The sequence below is a fragment of the Saprolegnia parasitica genome (genome assembly GCF_000151545.1).
Source record: "Saprolegnia parasitica CBS 223.65 unplaced genomic scaffold supercont2.175, whole genome shotgun sequence".
Taxonomy (NCBI): domain Eukaryota; phylum Oomycota; class Saprolegniomycetes; order Saprolegniales; family Saprolegniaceae; genus Saprolegnia; species Saprolegnia parasitica.
The window spans coordinates 33,184-46,004 of NW_012156569.1; the positions used below are offsets into that span (position 1 = coordinate 33,184).

The 12,821-nt window shown below is 55.2% G+C and overlaps 3 protein-coding genes across 3 annotated transcripts; 2 read left to right on the plus strand and 1 right to left on the minus strand.

Moving 5' to 3' along the window:
- Nucleotides 1–3,500: 3,500 nt before the first annotated feature.
- Nucleotides 3,501–5,010, plus strand: SPRG_15264 (hypothetical protein; the record flags this gene model as incomplete). The annotated part of the gene is made up of 5 exons (XM_012354676.1): nucleotides 3,501–3,935; nucleotides 3,991–4,298; nucleotides 4,352–4,433; nucleotides 4,493–4,646; nucleotides 4,700–5,010. The coding sequence occupies 5 exons, from the start codon at nucleotides 3,501–3,503 to the stop codon at nucleotides 5,008–5,010; spliced, it is 1,290 nt and encodes a 429-aa protein (XP_012210066.1).
- A 2,041-nt stretch (nucleotides 5,011–7,051) lies between these two features.
- SPRG_15266 (hypothetical protein) lies at nucleotides 7,052–8,892 on the plus strand (the record flags this gene model as incomplete). The annotated part of the gene is made up of 4 exons (XM_012354677.1): nucleotides 7,052–7,141; nucleotides 7,193–8,023; nucleotides 8,074–8,371; nucleotides 8,420–8,892. 4 exons carry the CDS (start codon nucleotides 7,052–7,054, stop codon nucleotides 8,890–8,892), a joined length of 1,692 nt encoding a protein of 563 aa, XP_012210067.1.
- Nucleotides 8,893–9,184: 292 nt separating this feature from the next.
- On the minus strand, nucleotides 9,185–10,052 carry SPRG_15269 (hypothetical protein; the record flags this gene model as incomplete). Its single annotated transcript, XM_012354678.1, has 2 exons — nucleotides 9,943–10,052; nucleotides 9,185–9,898 (listed from the first exon to the last, which is right to left on the minus strand). The coding sequence occupies exons 1-2, from the start codon at nucleotides 10,024–10,026 to the stop codon at nucleotides 9,185–9,187; spliced, it is 798 nt and encodes a 265-aa protein (XP_012210068.1). The 5' UTR covers nucleotides 10,027–10,052.
- Nucleotides 10,053–12,821: the final 2,769 nt, after the last annotated feature.

Sequence of the window (12,821 nt, forward strand, 5' to 3'; positions counted from 1 at the left end):
GCTGGCCGTACGCGGCGGCTTGGAGGGCAAGGTGTTGGCACTGGTGCAGCGAGAGGCGGCGATGGACGTTGTGGAGGATCTCGACGTGGCCGCGCGCGATCGCGTGCTTGACGAGGCAGCTCATGACAAAGGCAAAGTCCCGCGACCGGACGCAGCGGACGAGGCGCACCAAGAGGCCAGTTTGCAGCGGCGCCACGAATGGTGACAGTGCAGCATCGAGGGCGACCATAAAGCTCGTGCGGGACGTCGTCTTGGTGTGATGCAACGCCTTGAGAGCGAGGACCGCGGTGAAGAGGGGTCGAATGTCCTCAAAGACGCCATACTGGTACGACGCGATTTGACGCACGAGGTCCGGATTGCGCAGCGCCATGCTCATGTTGCTATAGTAGGAGTGTGCAGGAACCGGCCAGTTGAAGACTGACAGCTTGTTGAAGCCGCGAAACGTGCACTTCGAAACGTTGGAGAGTTACCACTGCACGTGCTGGCTACTCGTACTGCCGGGGGGTTGTAATACGATTGCCAGCGATCGTCAATGTGACGAAGATCGTGTGGCCAAGACAAGCCAAGATATGGCGTAGTACGGTACCCTCGTTGGACGTGAGTTTGATGATGCATGCGGCCAGCCAAGCACGGCGAACGGTTCGGGGATGGACCTTCTTGCAGCGATTTCGGAAGAAAGGAGCTCAGTGTTGGTCGGTACGTCAACGTGCATGTATGCACGTAGTAGGAGCTGAGCGAGTTGAAAGCTCGGCGAGGGAAAACGGCTTGGGTTGGGTGATTGTCGAACAAACGGACACACACTTCAAGGAGCCAACCCGCGCCCGAGTGATATTTCAGCCAATCACAGGCCGAGCGACTCATTCGCCCCTGCATCCCCCCAGTGGATTGTTGTTTCTCGAGACCGTGCAAAACTTGAACCGACGACCACACAGTTCGTGCCTATGCTATTAGTATTGCTGGGTTTCTTCAACAACGGTCAAGCTTGAAAAAGAAATGTATATATTTTTAAAGGCAAGTCCGGTCCGCTCGATGCCACACCTTTTGTCCGCGCGCACGCAGATAGCTAGATATATGGAGGCGCCGAGACAAGCCAAATGTGTCAACCAACGGCGCTCGTAGAACCTCCATACCTCTGCAGCTTGATTGTGAGCTTTGAAAGGGAGCAGCAGCCATGCACTACGTGAATCGACTGCGAGCTGTGATCGTGCGACTGGACGACCGTACGATCGATCGCACTTGTGTCTGTGTAGGGACGCTGGTGGTGTTGGATGCAACTACATGTAGCCACGACCGTTCTTGACTTTGTAGTATATTGACGCTACGTACACGAGGCTTGTGCGGCCGCGAAGGATGTCCAGAAAAGGCCATTCCAAGATGAGAATGCGGGATCCACTAATGAAGCTGCTGGCAGGATGATACAAAACTTTGTATCGAAAACCGATCGCGTCGATCTGTAGAGTTGCCGACCGCGCATTAACATTCCGCCAAGAAACATGCTCTACTACAATGTAATAGTTGTTTTCTGCGCAAGGCCGAGCGATCGACAAGACCCCATCTTAACATGTAAAGTAGAATCTGCGGCCAAACCTCTAATAGGGTTCAAGAACTCAGGATAACGTTACAAAATCCAGGTGCAGAGGAGCACGCCAACTCACGTCATTCCAGAATTTGTTGTTCAATATTAATAGTATCAGAATAAAGCAAACCCGCCTCACTCAACACTGACATGGCGGACACGGTGGTTGCCTCAGTACTAGTAGCTCGGTCTTGATTGAGGGACTCGTAGATATACATCGAGATAGACGGATAGTTAGGAGCATGAAGTTATACGGATCGCAAACGAATGAATACCCACGCCGCCGTTCGAGCGGCTCAGCTCTATGCGGCAAAGACGGCTGGCCAGAATGACACACGAGCTGCCAAGGATACACTGCCGTGCGATGCCGCCTTCGTGTAATGAATGACATGCAATCAAGTCACCAGCCTCAACGGACGTTGGCGCGCCGAGACATCGTGCGGCGACGAATCCGTAGGTTGTACTATACATGCACGACACTACCGGTGTGCATCTCGATGGCAAAAGCAGCCACATTATACTGGTACATCGGTAGGAATGCTTCGAGTGGCACGGTACGCTTGCCACTTTTTGATGCGCTGTCGACAGCGCGTTATCGTGGATCACTGATCGTGGATGGTGTCTTCACGCGAGCACTCACAGAACCGGATGCGCAGGTATATTGACATGACCACGTGAGACGCGTAGAACTGCAGTGCTCGGACAACTCGATCGAGTTCGCACCCTGGAATAAGCCAGGTCGTCGCCCACGTTGCGGCTAGCGTTTGGGACCCTGTGCTTTCCTCAACGACATGTCACGCGACCACGCGATTGTGCAGTCCATTTTCCCAAGTGCCGTCGTCTCTGCTTCCCACCAAGATTGATTATTGCATTGCGGAAAAGTTTCCACGAAAATGATGAAAATGATTGCATTTTACAGGAACGCGCTTGACATTGCAGTTAGATCCGTTCTTGGAGCTGATCGCGTGTGATTGCTCGTGATGGGCGCATTTTCCGTCCCACGTGGCGTAATGATGTTGACGGAATTCGCTTAGGCGAGCACATGCGCAGGCCTTTACGCTCCAGCTGCCGTCGACTTCAACCTGTCTCGATCGATGTATGCATGACATTATCACACCACGGTATCCTGACGATGACTCACGCCGCTTTCGCACTCTTACGACAATGCAAACGGACAGAGTCGTCGTGACGGACGCTACCGCCCCACTACCGGTACACAGGAGGCTCCTGCCATGTGCAACAACGAAGCATTATTGAATGGTAGCACGCACGTCGCTTCGACAAGTGGTGGTGGACGACCCGGTTTGTTGACATGGCGCCTGGATATCGAACGATCTGTGTAACGTGCGTTTTGGGTCGCTCGGAGAGACGTCGACTTGACGTCGAGTGTTGAGCGTTCTGTAATTGATGTACAGTAAACGTCACCTTGTCCAGCGCGACTTTACCAGCCTCATCAATTGCTATTATTGAATAGTATGCGTTCCAATATATCCTCCTAGGTACAATACTAGCCACATCATGAAGCGGGCGCGACAACTGGGTTCGCGCTTGGTCCTCGCACGCGTCGCCTGTGCTACAGTCCGAGGTACACCCAGGACTACATCCATCATCTTGCGCTCGTTCGCGTCACACGCATCGTCGTTGATGGGTACTACACTAGTACGCCAAGCGCCGCAACACGAGCGACCGCACCGCACCGACAAGAAGAACGCTGGCGTCGAGCCTTGGAAATGTTGTGTGTACTGTTTAAGCGAATTCGTCGTCGGGTGCCACGCGTGCAACGTGGCCAGCTGCAGAATCCGTGCATTGGTGCCACCTGTCGCGACACCGTCTGATTGGCCATGCGGAGCGTGTCCGTGGTGCAGCCACCACTTGGTCATCGCTCATTGCCCTTTCTGCGCCGAGACGACGAACAGCATTCCAGATGCAGCACGGCGGCGTGACCCTCGACGCCGAGCTCTACGGCCGCCTCAAGCAGCGCGCGCTCAGCCGCGTCCAGACCGAGCTCGAGGCACAGTACGAGCCCGACGTTGCGTACAAGGTCCTCCTCAACAAGCACAATTTCACGGTCGCAACACGAAACGTGCACGACTCGGCGTTCAAGAAGCTCCGCAGCGCAGGCACGTGCCACGACATGACGCTCGCCGACATCCAGTATGCACTCTACACGGCCGACGCGCGCGCGTACCGCGAGTATCTCGCAGTGCTCTATGGCGAACACTATCTCGAAGGCGCGGTGCTCAATACGACGCTGAGCAGAAATGCGCAGGACCCGTTCTTATGGTTTGGCGTCAAGTACATGAAGATCCACCTCCAAGGCAAGGCGGCGTTCGAGCCTCGCGACGCGACGTACGTCGAGGTAGTCCAGTCGATGTTTTTGCTGACGCTGATGATGCTACGGCTGATGAGAATAGTATACGGGCACGACACGGAATCTGCGGGGCGAGACGGTCCTCTTTGTGGTCCGAGAGACGCACGCATTTCCCGAGATCCCTCCGTTCCACGAAGTCGTGCGCTTCCAGTTTGAGCTCGTCCAGCTCTACACGCTGCACAGCGATGGCCGCGTCACCTTTACCTTTACGACGTTCTCGGATCCGAACGGGTCGGTGCCCGGCTGGCTCTACAACAAGACGGCGTTTGGCGACATGAACATGGACGAGAAATTGCCGCCGCTCATCACGATGCGCCGCCTCCTCGAAGCCAAATGCGCGTCCGCTGTCTCGTACGTTGACAACCATAGGACACTAAGGATGCTAATGTGGAGGCCACGAATAGGGTGCCGGCCAAGAACTGCAAGGCCTGCCACGCGTCGTTTTCCGTGTTTCGGTCGCGTTCGACGTGCTCGATTTGTGGCCATGTACGTGTTTTTGTACAGAATTGTCATTTTTCATGTTTTGATTTTCATTTTTTACATAGCACATGTGCAAGAAATGCCGCGTCACGGTCCTCAGCCCCATGCACACCAAGGGGCTTGTCCCGAGCGAGAAGCGCCACTTTTGCAAGGCGTGCGTCATCGACACGCGGCGTGCGTACGAAGCCGAAACGCGGCCATCGTCGCGGTCAACCTACGGTACGTCCATCGTCCGATTGTAACCCAACTGAACGACACGGCAATGTCAATAGACTCGTCCGCGAAGCGGTCGTCCAGTGCACCCAATGTCCAGATACCCGACGAGTGGGGTGTCAACCACCGGTATGGTCTCTCGACCTCCAGCGCCCCCTCGGTGCTTGAAGCCGACACGGAACACGACGTCGATATCGAAGACGTGCGCGGCGCGTCGATCCTCTCACAGACCGAGCGGCCGCATCGACGCACGTTGAGTCTCTATGACGAGCACGAGATGCGCGAGACGTTCGAGCAAATGAAGCTATCGCTGGACAACCAAAAGCAACTGCTCTCGGATATGCAGCGGCAGTTTACGGCTCAGTTTTAGTCGATCGTGTCTACGTGTGCAAAAGAATGTCAAGTGTTGTGTGTTGTGCATCGTTTTATCAAGATCGACTCCGCATGGCCTTTTGGAACGTGCATCAGCGACGTCTGGGGTCGTGCATGGCCGACGTGGGTGTATGCACGATAGCAGCAGGATGCCCGGCTCTCCGATCTCAGATTGCTCGTCGTGCCCAGATTCGTGATGGGTCTGGATGTCTTATGGCGGCGAGGACGACACGACGATTTTGGATGTTGATAATGGTGGTACAAGATAGCTCGTGGGGTTGGCATGCCCGTTGTTGGTGAAGTGGGTCGTCTATTACAATAGATAAAACTATGCTAAATAAAATTGTCGGACTTTCTTCGTTGTGTGTACTCGGTTGAGGGACTTGATTTAGGCAGGCGGAGGCAGGAGCGCGATCCGCGGGACGAGGTGACGTCGCGGCCACTCGTGTTGGGCGAGGAGCTGGAGAAGACTACGAAGAGCAGGCTGCTCGGGCTCTTGTACGAGGCTGTGGTGCACGTGCAGTTGAGCGACACGTGCCGCCTTGACGGCAATCGTCCATGGACTTGGCAGCGGTAGGTCGGCGCGGAAGACGCGGTCGTTCCGGACTCGCCAGACGTTGAACCAGACGCAGGCGCGGAGCACGGGCCAGGCCAGGTTGGCATGCCCGTGCCGCGACATTAATTTTCACCAGAAGTGAGAATCTAGCAGCGTCCACCCTTCAGACGACAACCGCGTACCCTAGCCCCACAACCTCGTGGATCGCGTCGACGAATGCGGCTCGGAGCACTGGACTGTTTTTGTCGTATCATGCAGATGCCATAAGATCGACGGGCAGGCTGAGTCCTTACCTTGTGGTCGTGGATGATGATGCTTTGCAGTCCGACGCGGGTGGCTGGTGCCACCGAGTATTGTGCACACTAGTACTACAGACAAGGGTCAATCAATACACAGTCTATCAACCTTGCTATCGACGACAGCGACGCCACAAAAGTAACTTGAATAGAGCTGAAAGGCGACGACTGTGCGTCTATTTCGCCCGTACCGTCATCAAACATACTAGTAAAGCTGACAAGACGATGAACTAGTACAGAAGAAAAATACGACGGCTGTGAGAGGCGAGACCAAAGACAACACTTTTGGCGATCCCTCGCGTTACCTGCTGCATCGTTACGCATTCATTTTGTACGTTCGACCGCGCGTGGCCAGATGTATAGGGCGAGGCTGCCAAATTCCAGAGATTTGGCAGCCTCGCCCAAATAGTACGACGCCTCTTCTTGACGTCGGTGTCTCGCATGGGATGTTGTTCTTCGCATCCCGGTATACGATGATATTGTGCCTTCACCGGGTGTCTTTTCCGGGCCTTGCGAGGCAGGGGTACATACCGTATTTTGTACCCCTGTTGCGAGGCGTGTTTGTCCTTGGAGCGCCGAACGGCCTTTGCACGCACATCAAAGCACACGATGGAAACGAGCATTTTTCTGCCCGAGCCGACCTCGCTCGTCGCTTAACGAAGTGACATACTACTATCCACGCGTCGTACGTATCCACACATCTATTCATCTTTTAACAAAGGCGAATACCCGTGGTGGGTCCGTTCCGTGCACGGTACACCATCCTTTGTGACCGACCACGTCGTCCGCGCCAAGTACTACAAGACAATCGCCATCCCCATGGTCGGCTATTGAAGGTTCTTACCCGCAGCACGCTCGCATCCCTCGGTCGCCGCCGCACATCAAGGTTGTTGTGTCTGGTTTGGGCGGGAGCCACCACAAGGTGTACTGTCGACAATTCGCACGTTGCCGCGTTCGCCAACCCTTTGTCGTAGCTCGAGTCACCTCTTGAATGGAATCCTTGCGCTTGACCTCGTCATCGCAGCCACCAAATTAAACGTGATCACGTGTGCGTGCGTTGTAGGTTGAAGGGTGTTGTAGGCGTTATGCCCCAAATAGAACATCCACCGAGATAGACACTTGACAAGTTTGACATATTACGATAAAGCGGAATGCCGAACGCGGTGGTGGGTCCAAGTGCAGAGCTAATGCAAGCAGCCAAGCCGCCGCCGCGCGTACAGCGTCACCGAGGAGCCCTCTCGATCAGCCTCATCATGCTCGTCAACCTTCTCGCCATGGTCACTCATTGACTGTCGATGATAATATGCATGCTGCTCACGCTCTCGTAGCCGTTCAAAGCATATCTCTCCGAGCCATTTCCATGGGACGTCGACACGACGATCCCATCGTCGTCCAGCAATTTTACAGCATTTAACATCTCGGCCTTGGCGCGCTACCAACGCGACTATAATCGGAGTGGACTGCCGCACGGCACGACGTTTTACCTCGACACGGCCCAGAGCTTGCAAGTGCTGCGAACCGTTCTCGAGACGAGCCACAAACCGCTTCTATCCGCCGATGACTGCCATAGACACTTTCTCGTTGGGCTGCCCGGTGCGATCTACTTTAGCAAAAACATGCGATCGCTCGTGTGTGCGTTCGCTGCTGCCGACCACGAGCAGCGTAATGCGAGCTGGAGCACCCGAGGAACCTGCGCCCACTCGCGCATGCTGACCATCAACCTCGGCGAAGCGTGCCTCTGGTTAGCGGCCGGAGATGACGTGGTCGGTCGCGACACCAACGGCACGTACACGTTGTACTACGTCCTGCGCATCTACGCGTATCCCGAGTGGCTCTGGCTCAAGCTCGTGTATCGACTATGCTTGACGTGCTATGTACTCTTGCTGCTCTGGCGCCGGTACTATGGTCCGTACGTCCAGCTCGAGCGCGTCCTTACTGTCCACGGTCACCGCACCGACTTGGAAAATCTTGGTGCGTGGCGCTATAAAATCGTGCTCGGCGACCCGACGGCGCTGGTCCTGATGAGCACCCACGTCGCGCTCGCCTTTCTGGTCGACATTTGGATCAGCTCAGACACGCTCGGCGTGGCGATTCTTCGGTCGAGCCAAAACCAGGACCTGCCGCTGCTTCTCATCTCGTTCTTGTACCTCTCCCGCGTCGTACGAACAAGGTCTTATCGTTGATTGTTGACGTGTCGTTGTGTATGTAGGTTTGGATCGCGTATGCAGCGATCTGCCTCGTTTCGCGCTGGCTCAAGCGCAGCGGCAGCAAGCGGCGATTCTCCCAAATCGACCCGACACTGTTGGCGGTCGTCGTCTCGATCTATGGCCCGCTTCTGACGTGGCTTGGCAGCAACGTGAGCTTTTTCCTATCGACCTACAGCTACCTCCTCGATTGCCTTGTCTCGGACCAAGACGAAGCAATCGAAGTGTTTCTCGTTGCCATCTTTTATATGGTTCTCATGGGTAGCATGCCGCTCCTGTACGGCTTTGGCGTTCCTTATCTGCGTACGACGACGCACATCATGCAAACTGAGCTCGCACACTTTGATGTAGGCCATCGAAAAGTTGCGCCACTCACTCGGTCTTTCTACGCAAGCTGGCGCAACAACAATGCAAAGAACCGGCTTTTGTTTACCGCCTTTTGTATCAATCGCCGGCGCAACGACGACAGCGATCTCGTCTCGCTCGGTGGGACGCTCTACTCGATCTTTGATCTCAACCCAAGGTACCAAGCGTCGCCGGCGATTTGCAGCCGCGCCGCCGATGTCTTTGTCCTCTGCTATGAACGTGACGTTCTCCGAACCAAGATCCGACTGAGTCTCTTGTCCAACTTGGATTGCACTGCCTCGCAGCACCTCGCGGCGATTCCCGACGCCGACAGTCCCTCGCACTACATTGTCAACGAGCTTATACGCCCCCTTGCCGAAACGTTTGCGTCAGAGACACTGGAAAAACCACAGCGGACGTCAGCTGCCGCGCCGCTCTGCATTGCTCGACCCAAACTACAATCTGAGTGGTGCATGTAGCGCCATCAAACTCGACATATTTTGAGTTTTTTTCAACATACTAGTCTTTCTGGTCTCGCAAGTAAAAACACATTGTGTATAGCTCTCTCCTTTCTCGTACTACCCTACGTTGGCTACCGCTGCTACGCTCGAGTTCCCAATGTGGTAACCTCAGGTATCAGAACCCTAACCCGCCCTAGCCGTCAAGACGCTTCGCGATACAATTCTGGTACCTGGAAGTGAACACCGCATAGTACTACATTCGAATGACACGGTTCGATGTAAACGACCCTATCGAACCAAATGACGAGTGTCACAGGCACCACGGCGATGGAGAACGCGCGCGCAGCAGCCGCGGGCGTGAGAGTTTCTCGTTGAATGCTTGTCGACTCGGCAGCTCGAGCTCGTTGAAGCGCAACGTCGAGACGCCAGAGTCAACGCAAAGATGAGGCTCGTCGCTTTGCAGATCGAGGTACTCGAGGAGACTGAGTCGGAGCTTGGCCTCGAGTCGGTGGTTGCAGTAGCAGAGTACAAAACAGTCCGAGCTGCCCGTGTTGATGACGGGCAGTGCCTTGTAGCGCGCGTTTGCTTCACAAAGCTCATGAATGCTGCCGCCAAGGCCCCGCTCGTCCTGCATATGCAGCGGTCGAATGTACGAGAGGAGCAGGCGGTTGGTCAGTGCGTTGTAGCCGGCGCTGCTGTAGCGCATGCTCGACGGGCGCTGCCGGCGCCAGAGCCCCACGGCGCCATAGAGCAGCGGCGCCATGGCAATGATCACAATGTAAGCAGAGCCAACGATCGCGACTTCGATCCGATATGCATAAGTGGTCGGGAAGAGACACCAAAGGAGGTACTGGTACGCCGTCAAGAAGCTCGGGACGACGGCCGTGCCATACCATAAGAAGGGACCGAGAATTTTTTTAAAGAGACTTTGGAGCGTCGGGTCGACTTGGAGGAAGAAGCGCTCGAGGTGGTACCGCTTGAGGAATGCGTTGGTCGTTGTGAGCGCAAAGCACGCAAACCACACCTACATAAATCGTCGAAAATAGAATAGACATAAATTGTCCATACCATGCGACACAGATACAGGGCCGCTTTGAACGTCGCCCAGAGATCGTCGACTTGAAGCAGACGCAACACTGCAACGGCGACCATGTGTGGGCTGAGCGAGAAATCAACGAAGAAGGCCGTAACGACGTACGCGTCAACGACCAGCGGCGCCGTCGGATCGCCGAGGACGACCACGTAGTGCCACAACGCATCTCGCGCCAAGTCGTCCCGGTGACCACGCCGCGTCAGCGCGGTGGCCATATCTTTGCACAAGCTATAGTACCGGCGCCACAGCAGCAGCAGAAGGAACGCTGTGGTGCCAAGACGCCACGTCAATTTGAACCAAACGAGCACCGGGTACGTACGTCAGCGTGTACACAATGTCGTCATGCGTCGTGTTGGCCAGGTCGTTGCCGCTCGAGAGCCAAATGCATTGGTGTGAGAGCGGTACCGCAATGAAGCTCACGACAACACACGTGCCGCGTCCATGCCAAGAAGAGGAGGCATCCGTGTCGTTTGCAAAGGCTTGCAGGAGCTCAAGCATCGCGCGGCCGTAAAAGAGAACCCCCGGGAGCTCCGAGAAGAGCAGCGGGCTGGTCGTTGAAATGACGTGGCGGCACACGTGGGCGTTGCGAGAGACGTCGAAATAGTACGGTGCGCCGAGCGGCAGCGTCGAGCGGGTGTAGAGCGCTTGGTGCATCGCGAGGGCCGTTTGGTTGAAGCGCGTGAGGTTACTGAAGTCGTGGGGCACGGGTAGTGCGGTTGCCCACGGCAGTGTCTCGGAAATGTACGCTTCAAACGGCTAGGCAACATCCCACTCAGTGCACTGCGTGGAGACACGAAGAAATTGGAGTGTTAGTTGGAGAGACTGCACACTGAGCGAAGCTCATGTGTACATTCTAGAAAGGATGTGCAATATGGGACAAGAACTATGGTACACATTGTCGGGCCATAAGGATGATGAGATGAGGACGCCACCCATGACGTCACTATGGGACAAGGACATTATGGAGCAGGACTATTGCACTTGTGCCTGCACAGCAGCCGATGGGCAGTAGCTTGCTCTGCACTGTCCCTGTTGAGAGGAGCATTCATATGGAGATGAGTATAAGGCCTTGCATGAGTGTTCTAGAATTACCACAAGAGTGTATGTCATATGCATGTTTTGGGCGGTGATAACCAGGGTAGGCTGAGGTTAAGCTGTGCGCTCTCACTTCACAATTTACCCAACTTTGAGCCCTTCACGGTAGCAATAAGTTTCTTCAATATGGAGTACCATGGCACCGATCAAGCACGAGACGAGGACGCTGAGTGCTAAAGCGCCCATGTGGTACGCCACTTCAAATCGCGGCACAGCATCCGGCGACGGCTCGACACCGACCTTGGACGACCGCATTTGAAGCAAGCGTTGAAGAGTGGTGTCTGGCAGTGGCGTTGACGAGGATCTATTTTCGTGAAGGACAATCAGACGACGCAACCCTATCTTTAGCCATTGCAAGATAAAGGCAACAACGTTGTAAGGACTAAATGTCCTCAGGGGTGTCCTGCGCAAGAGTGTCCGCATCCTACATCAAAACTAGACTTGCGCGAGTACGCGGACCTTGGTGCCAACCTGTGTTTCGAGGGACTTGTATTATGTGGTTCAAGTTGACACCAATTGTTTCATTGTGTAGGCTGTAGCAAGAGGCAAAGCGATGATGTTTGTTATATTTCCCTGTTAGTGTTAGGTCTGGGAGGGTTCACGTTTAACCCTCCCAGACTGTCGGCACCCGTCCTACGTGGTCGTGTGCATATGCTAGACATGCTTCGGCACTCGTCGTCGACTTTAAGTGCACAAAGACAGCCAGCCACTTCATCAAATTACGGTATTCTATACGCCATTTACCACATCTTCGACGTCATGCAGCCGCGCCAAATGCTGGATGTACGTACACCAACGGGTATACTTCCAAGATTGCATTTTTCAATAGCGACGGGGACAAACGCAGCAGCGGCTTTGGTAGCAGCTTGAACGGCTAGCGTGTGGCGCTGGCGGACATCCCACCATTGCGTTCTATTCGCTAATTTTGTGGGCGTGGCATCCTTCCTTCGCCATGACGTGGCGGCACCTCGCAGTTGGCAATTACATCTGTTGGCGTATCTTGCTTGGTGGTGGACCATATCGGATCCAAGGCAGCTGGAATAAAATACGGCTCGTCGTGCCATCCATCGTCCTGTCCCTTTGACGGGTCATGTCCTGTCAAACATAAATTCGTTTTGTTGCGCCATGTCCCATACTACTAGTATATCTATCCTGCAGTGCAAGCGCATTTTGGTATTCTTGAAAGAGTCGAAGGACATGGCCGCCTCGATCCCGTTTGTTCCCATGCGCAGCCGTGTCACGGAGGCTGGCCTCATGGCTGCGATCCACGAGTTCAAGCGGCGCGAGGCCAACGGCGACGACGACGACCTGCTCATTGCCCAAAACGTGCTTCTCCGCCGCTGGCTGGACGGTCCTTATTCCAGTGGCGCGGTCTTCCGAGCGACGTACGATGGCGACGTCATTACCAAGACGACCCGCGGCGACATTTACATGACCGAGGTGCCTGGCGAAGTGCACCAGATGGCGATTCAGCGTCTGGACCGCGTTCTGGACGACGCCTTGACGGATACGCCGTTAGAGTGCGTCATGGGCGTAGGTGTCCTCCATGCTGGCACCGTCCGCACACCCGACCTCGCGATTAGACCAACGCACGCGGTCCTCGGCGACGCCATCAGCACTCTGCCCCGCTGCATGATCGAGGTCACCGTCACGCACCGCACGTCGTTCAATCGGCACGACCGAGATACGCGCGCGCTCTTCCGCGAGTTTCCCCCGCTCCAGACAGTCCTTGTCCTCGTCCTCTACCCGTTGCGGGACG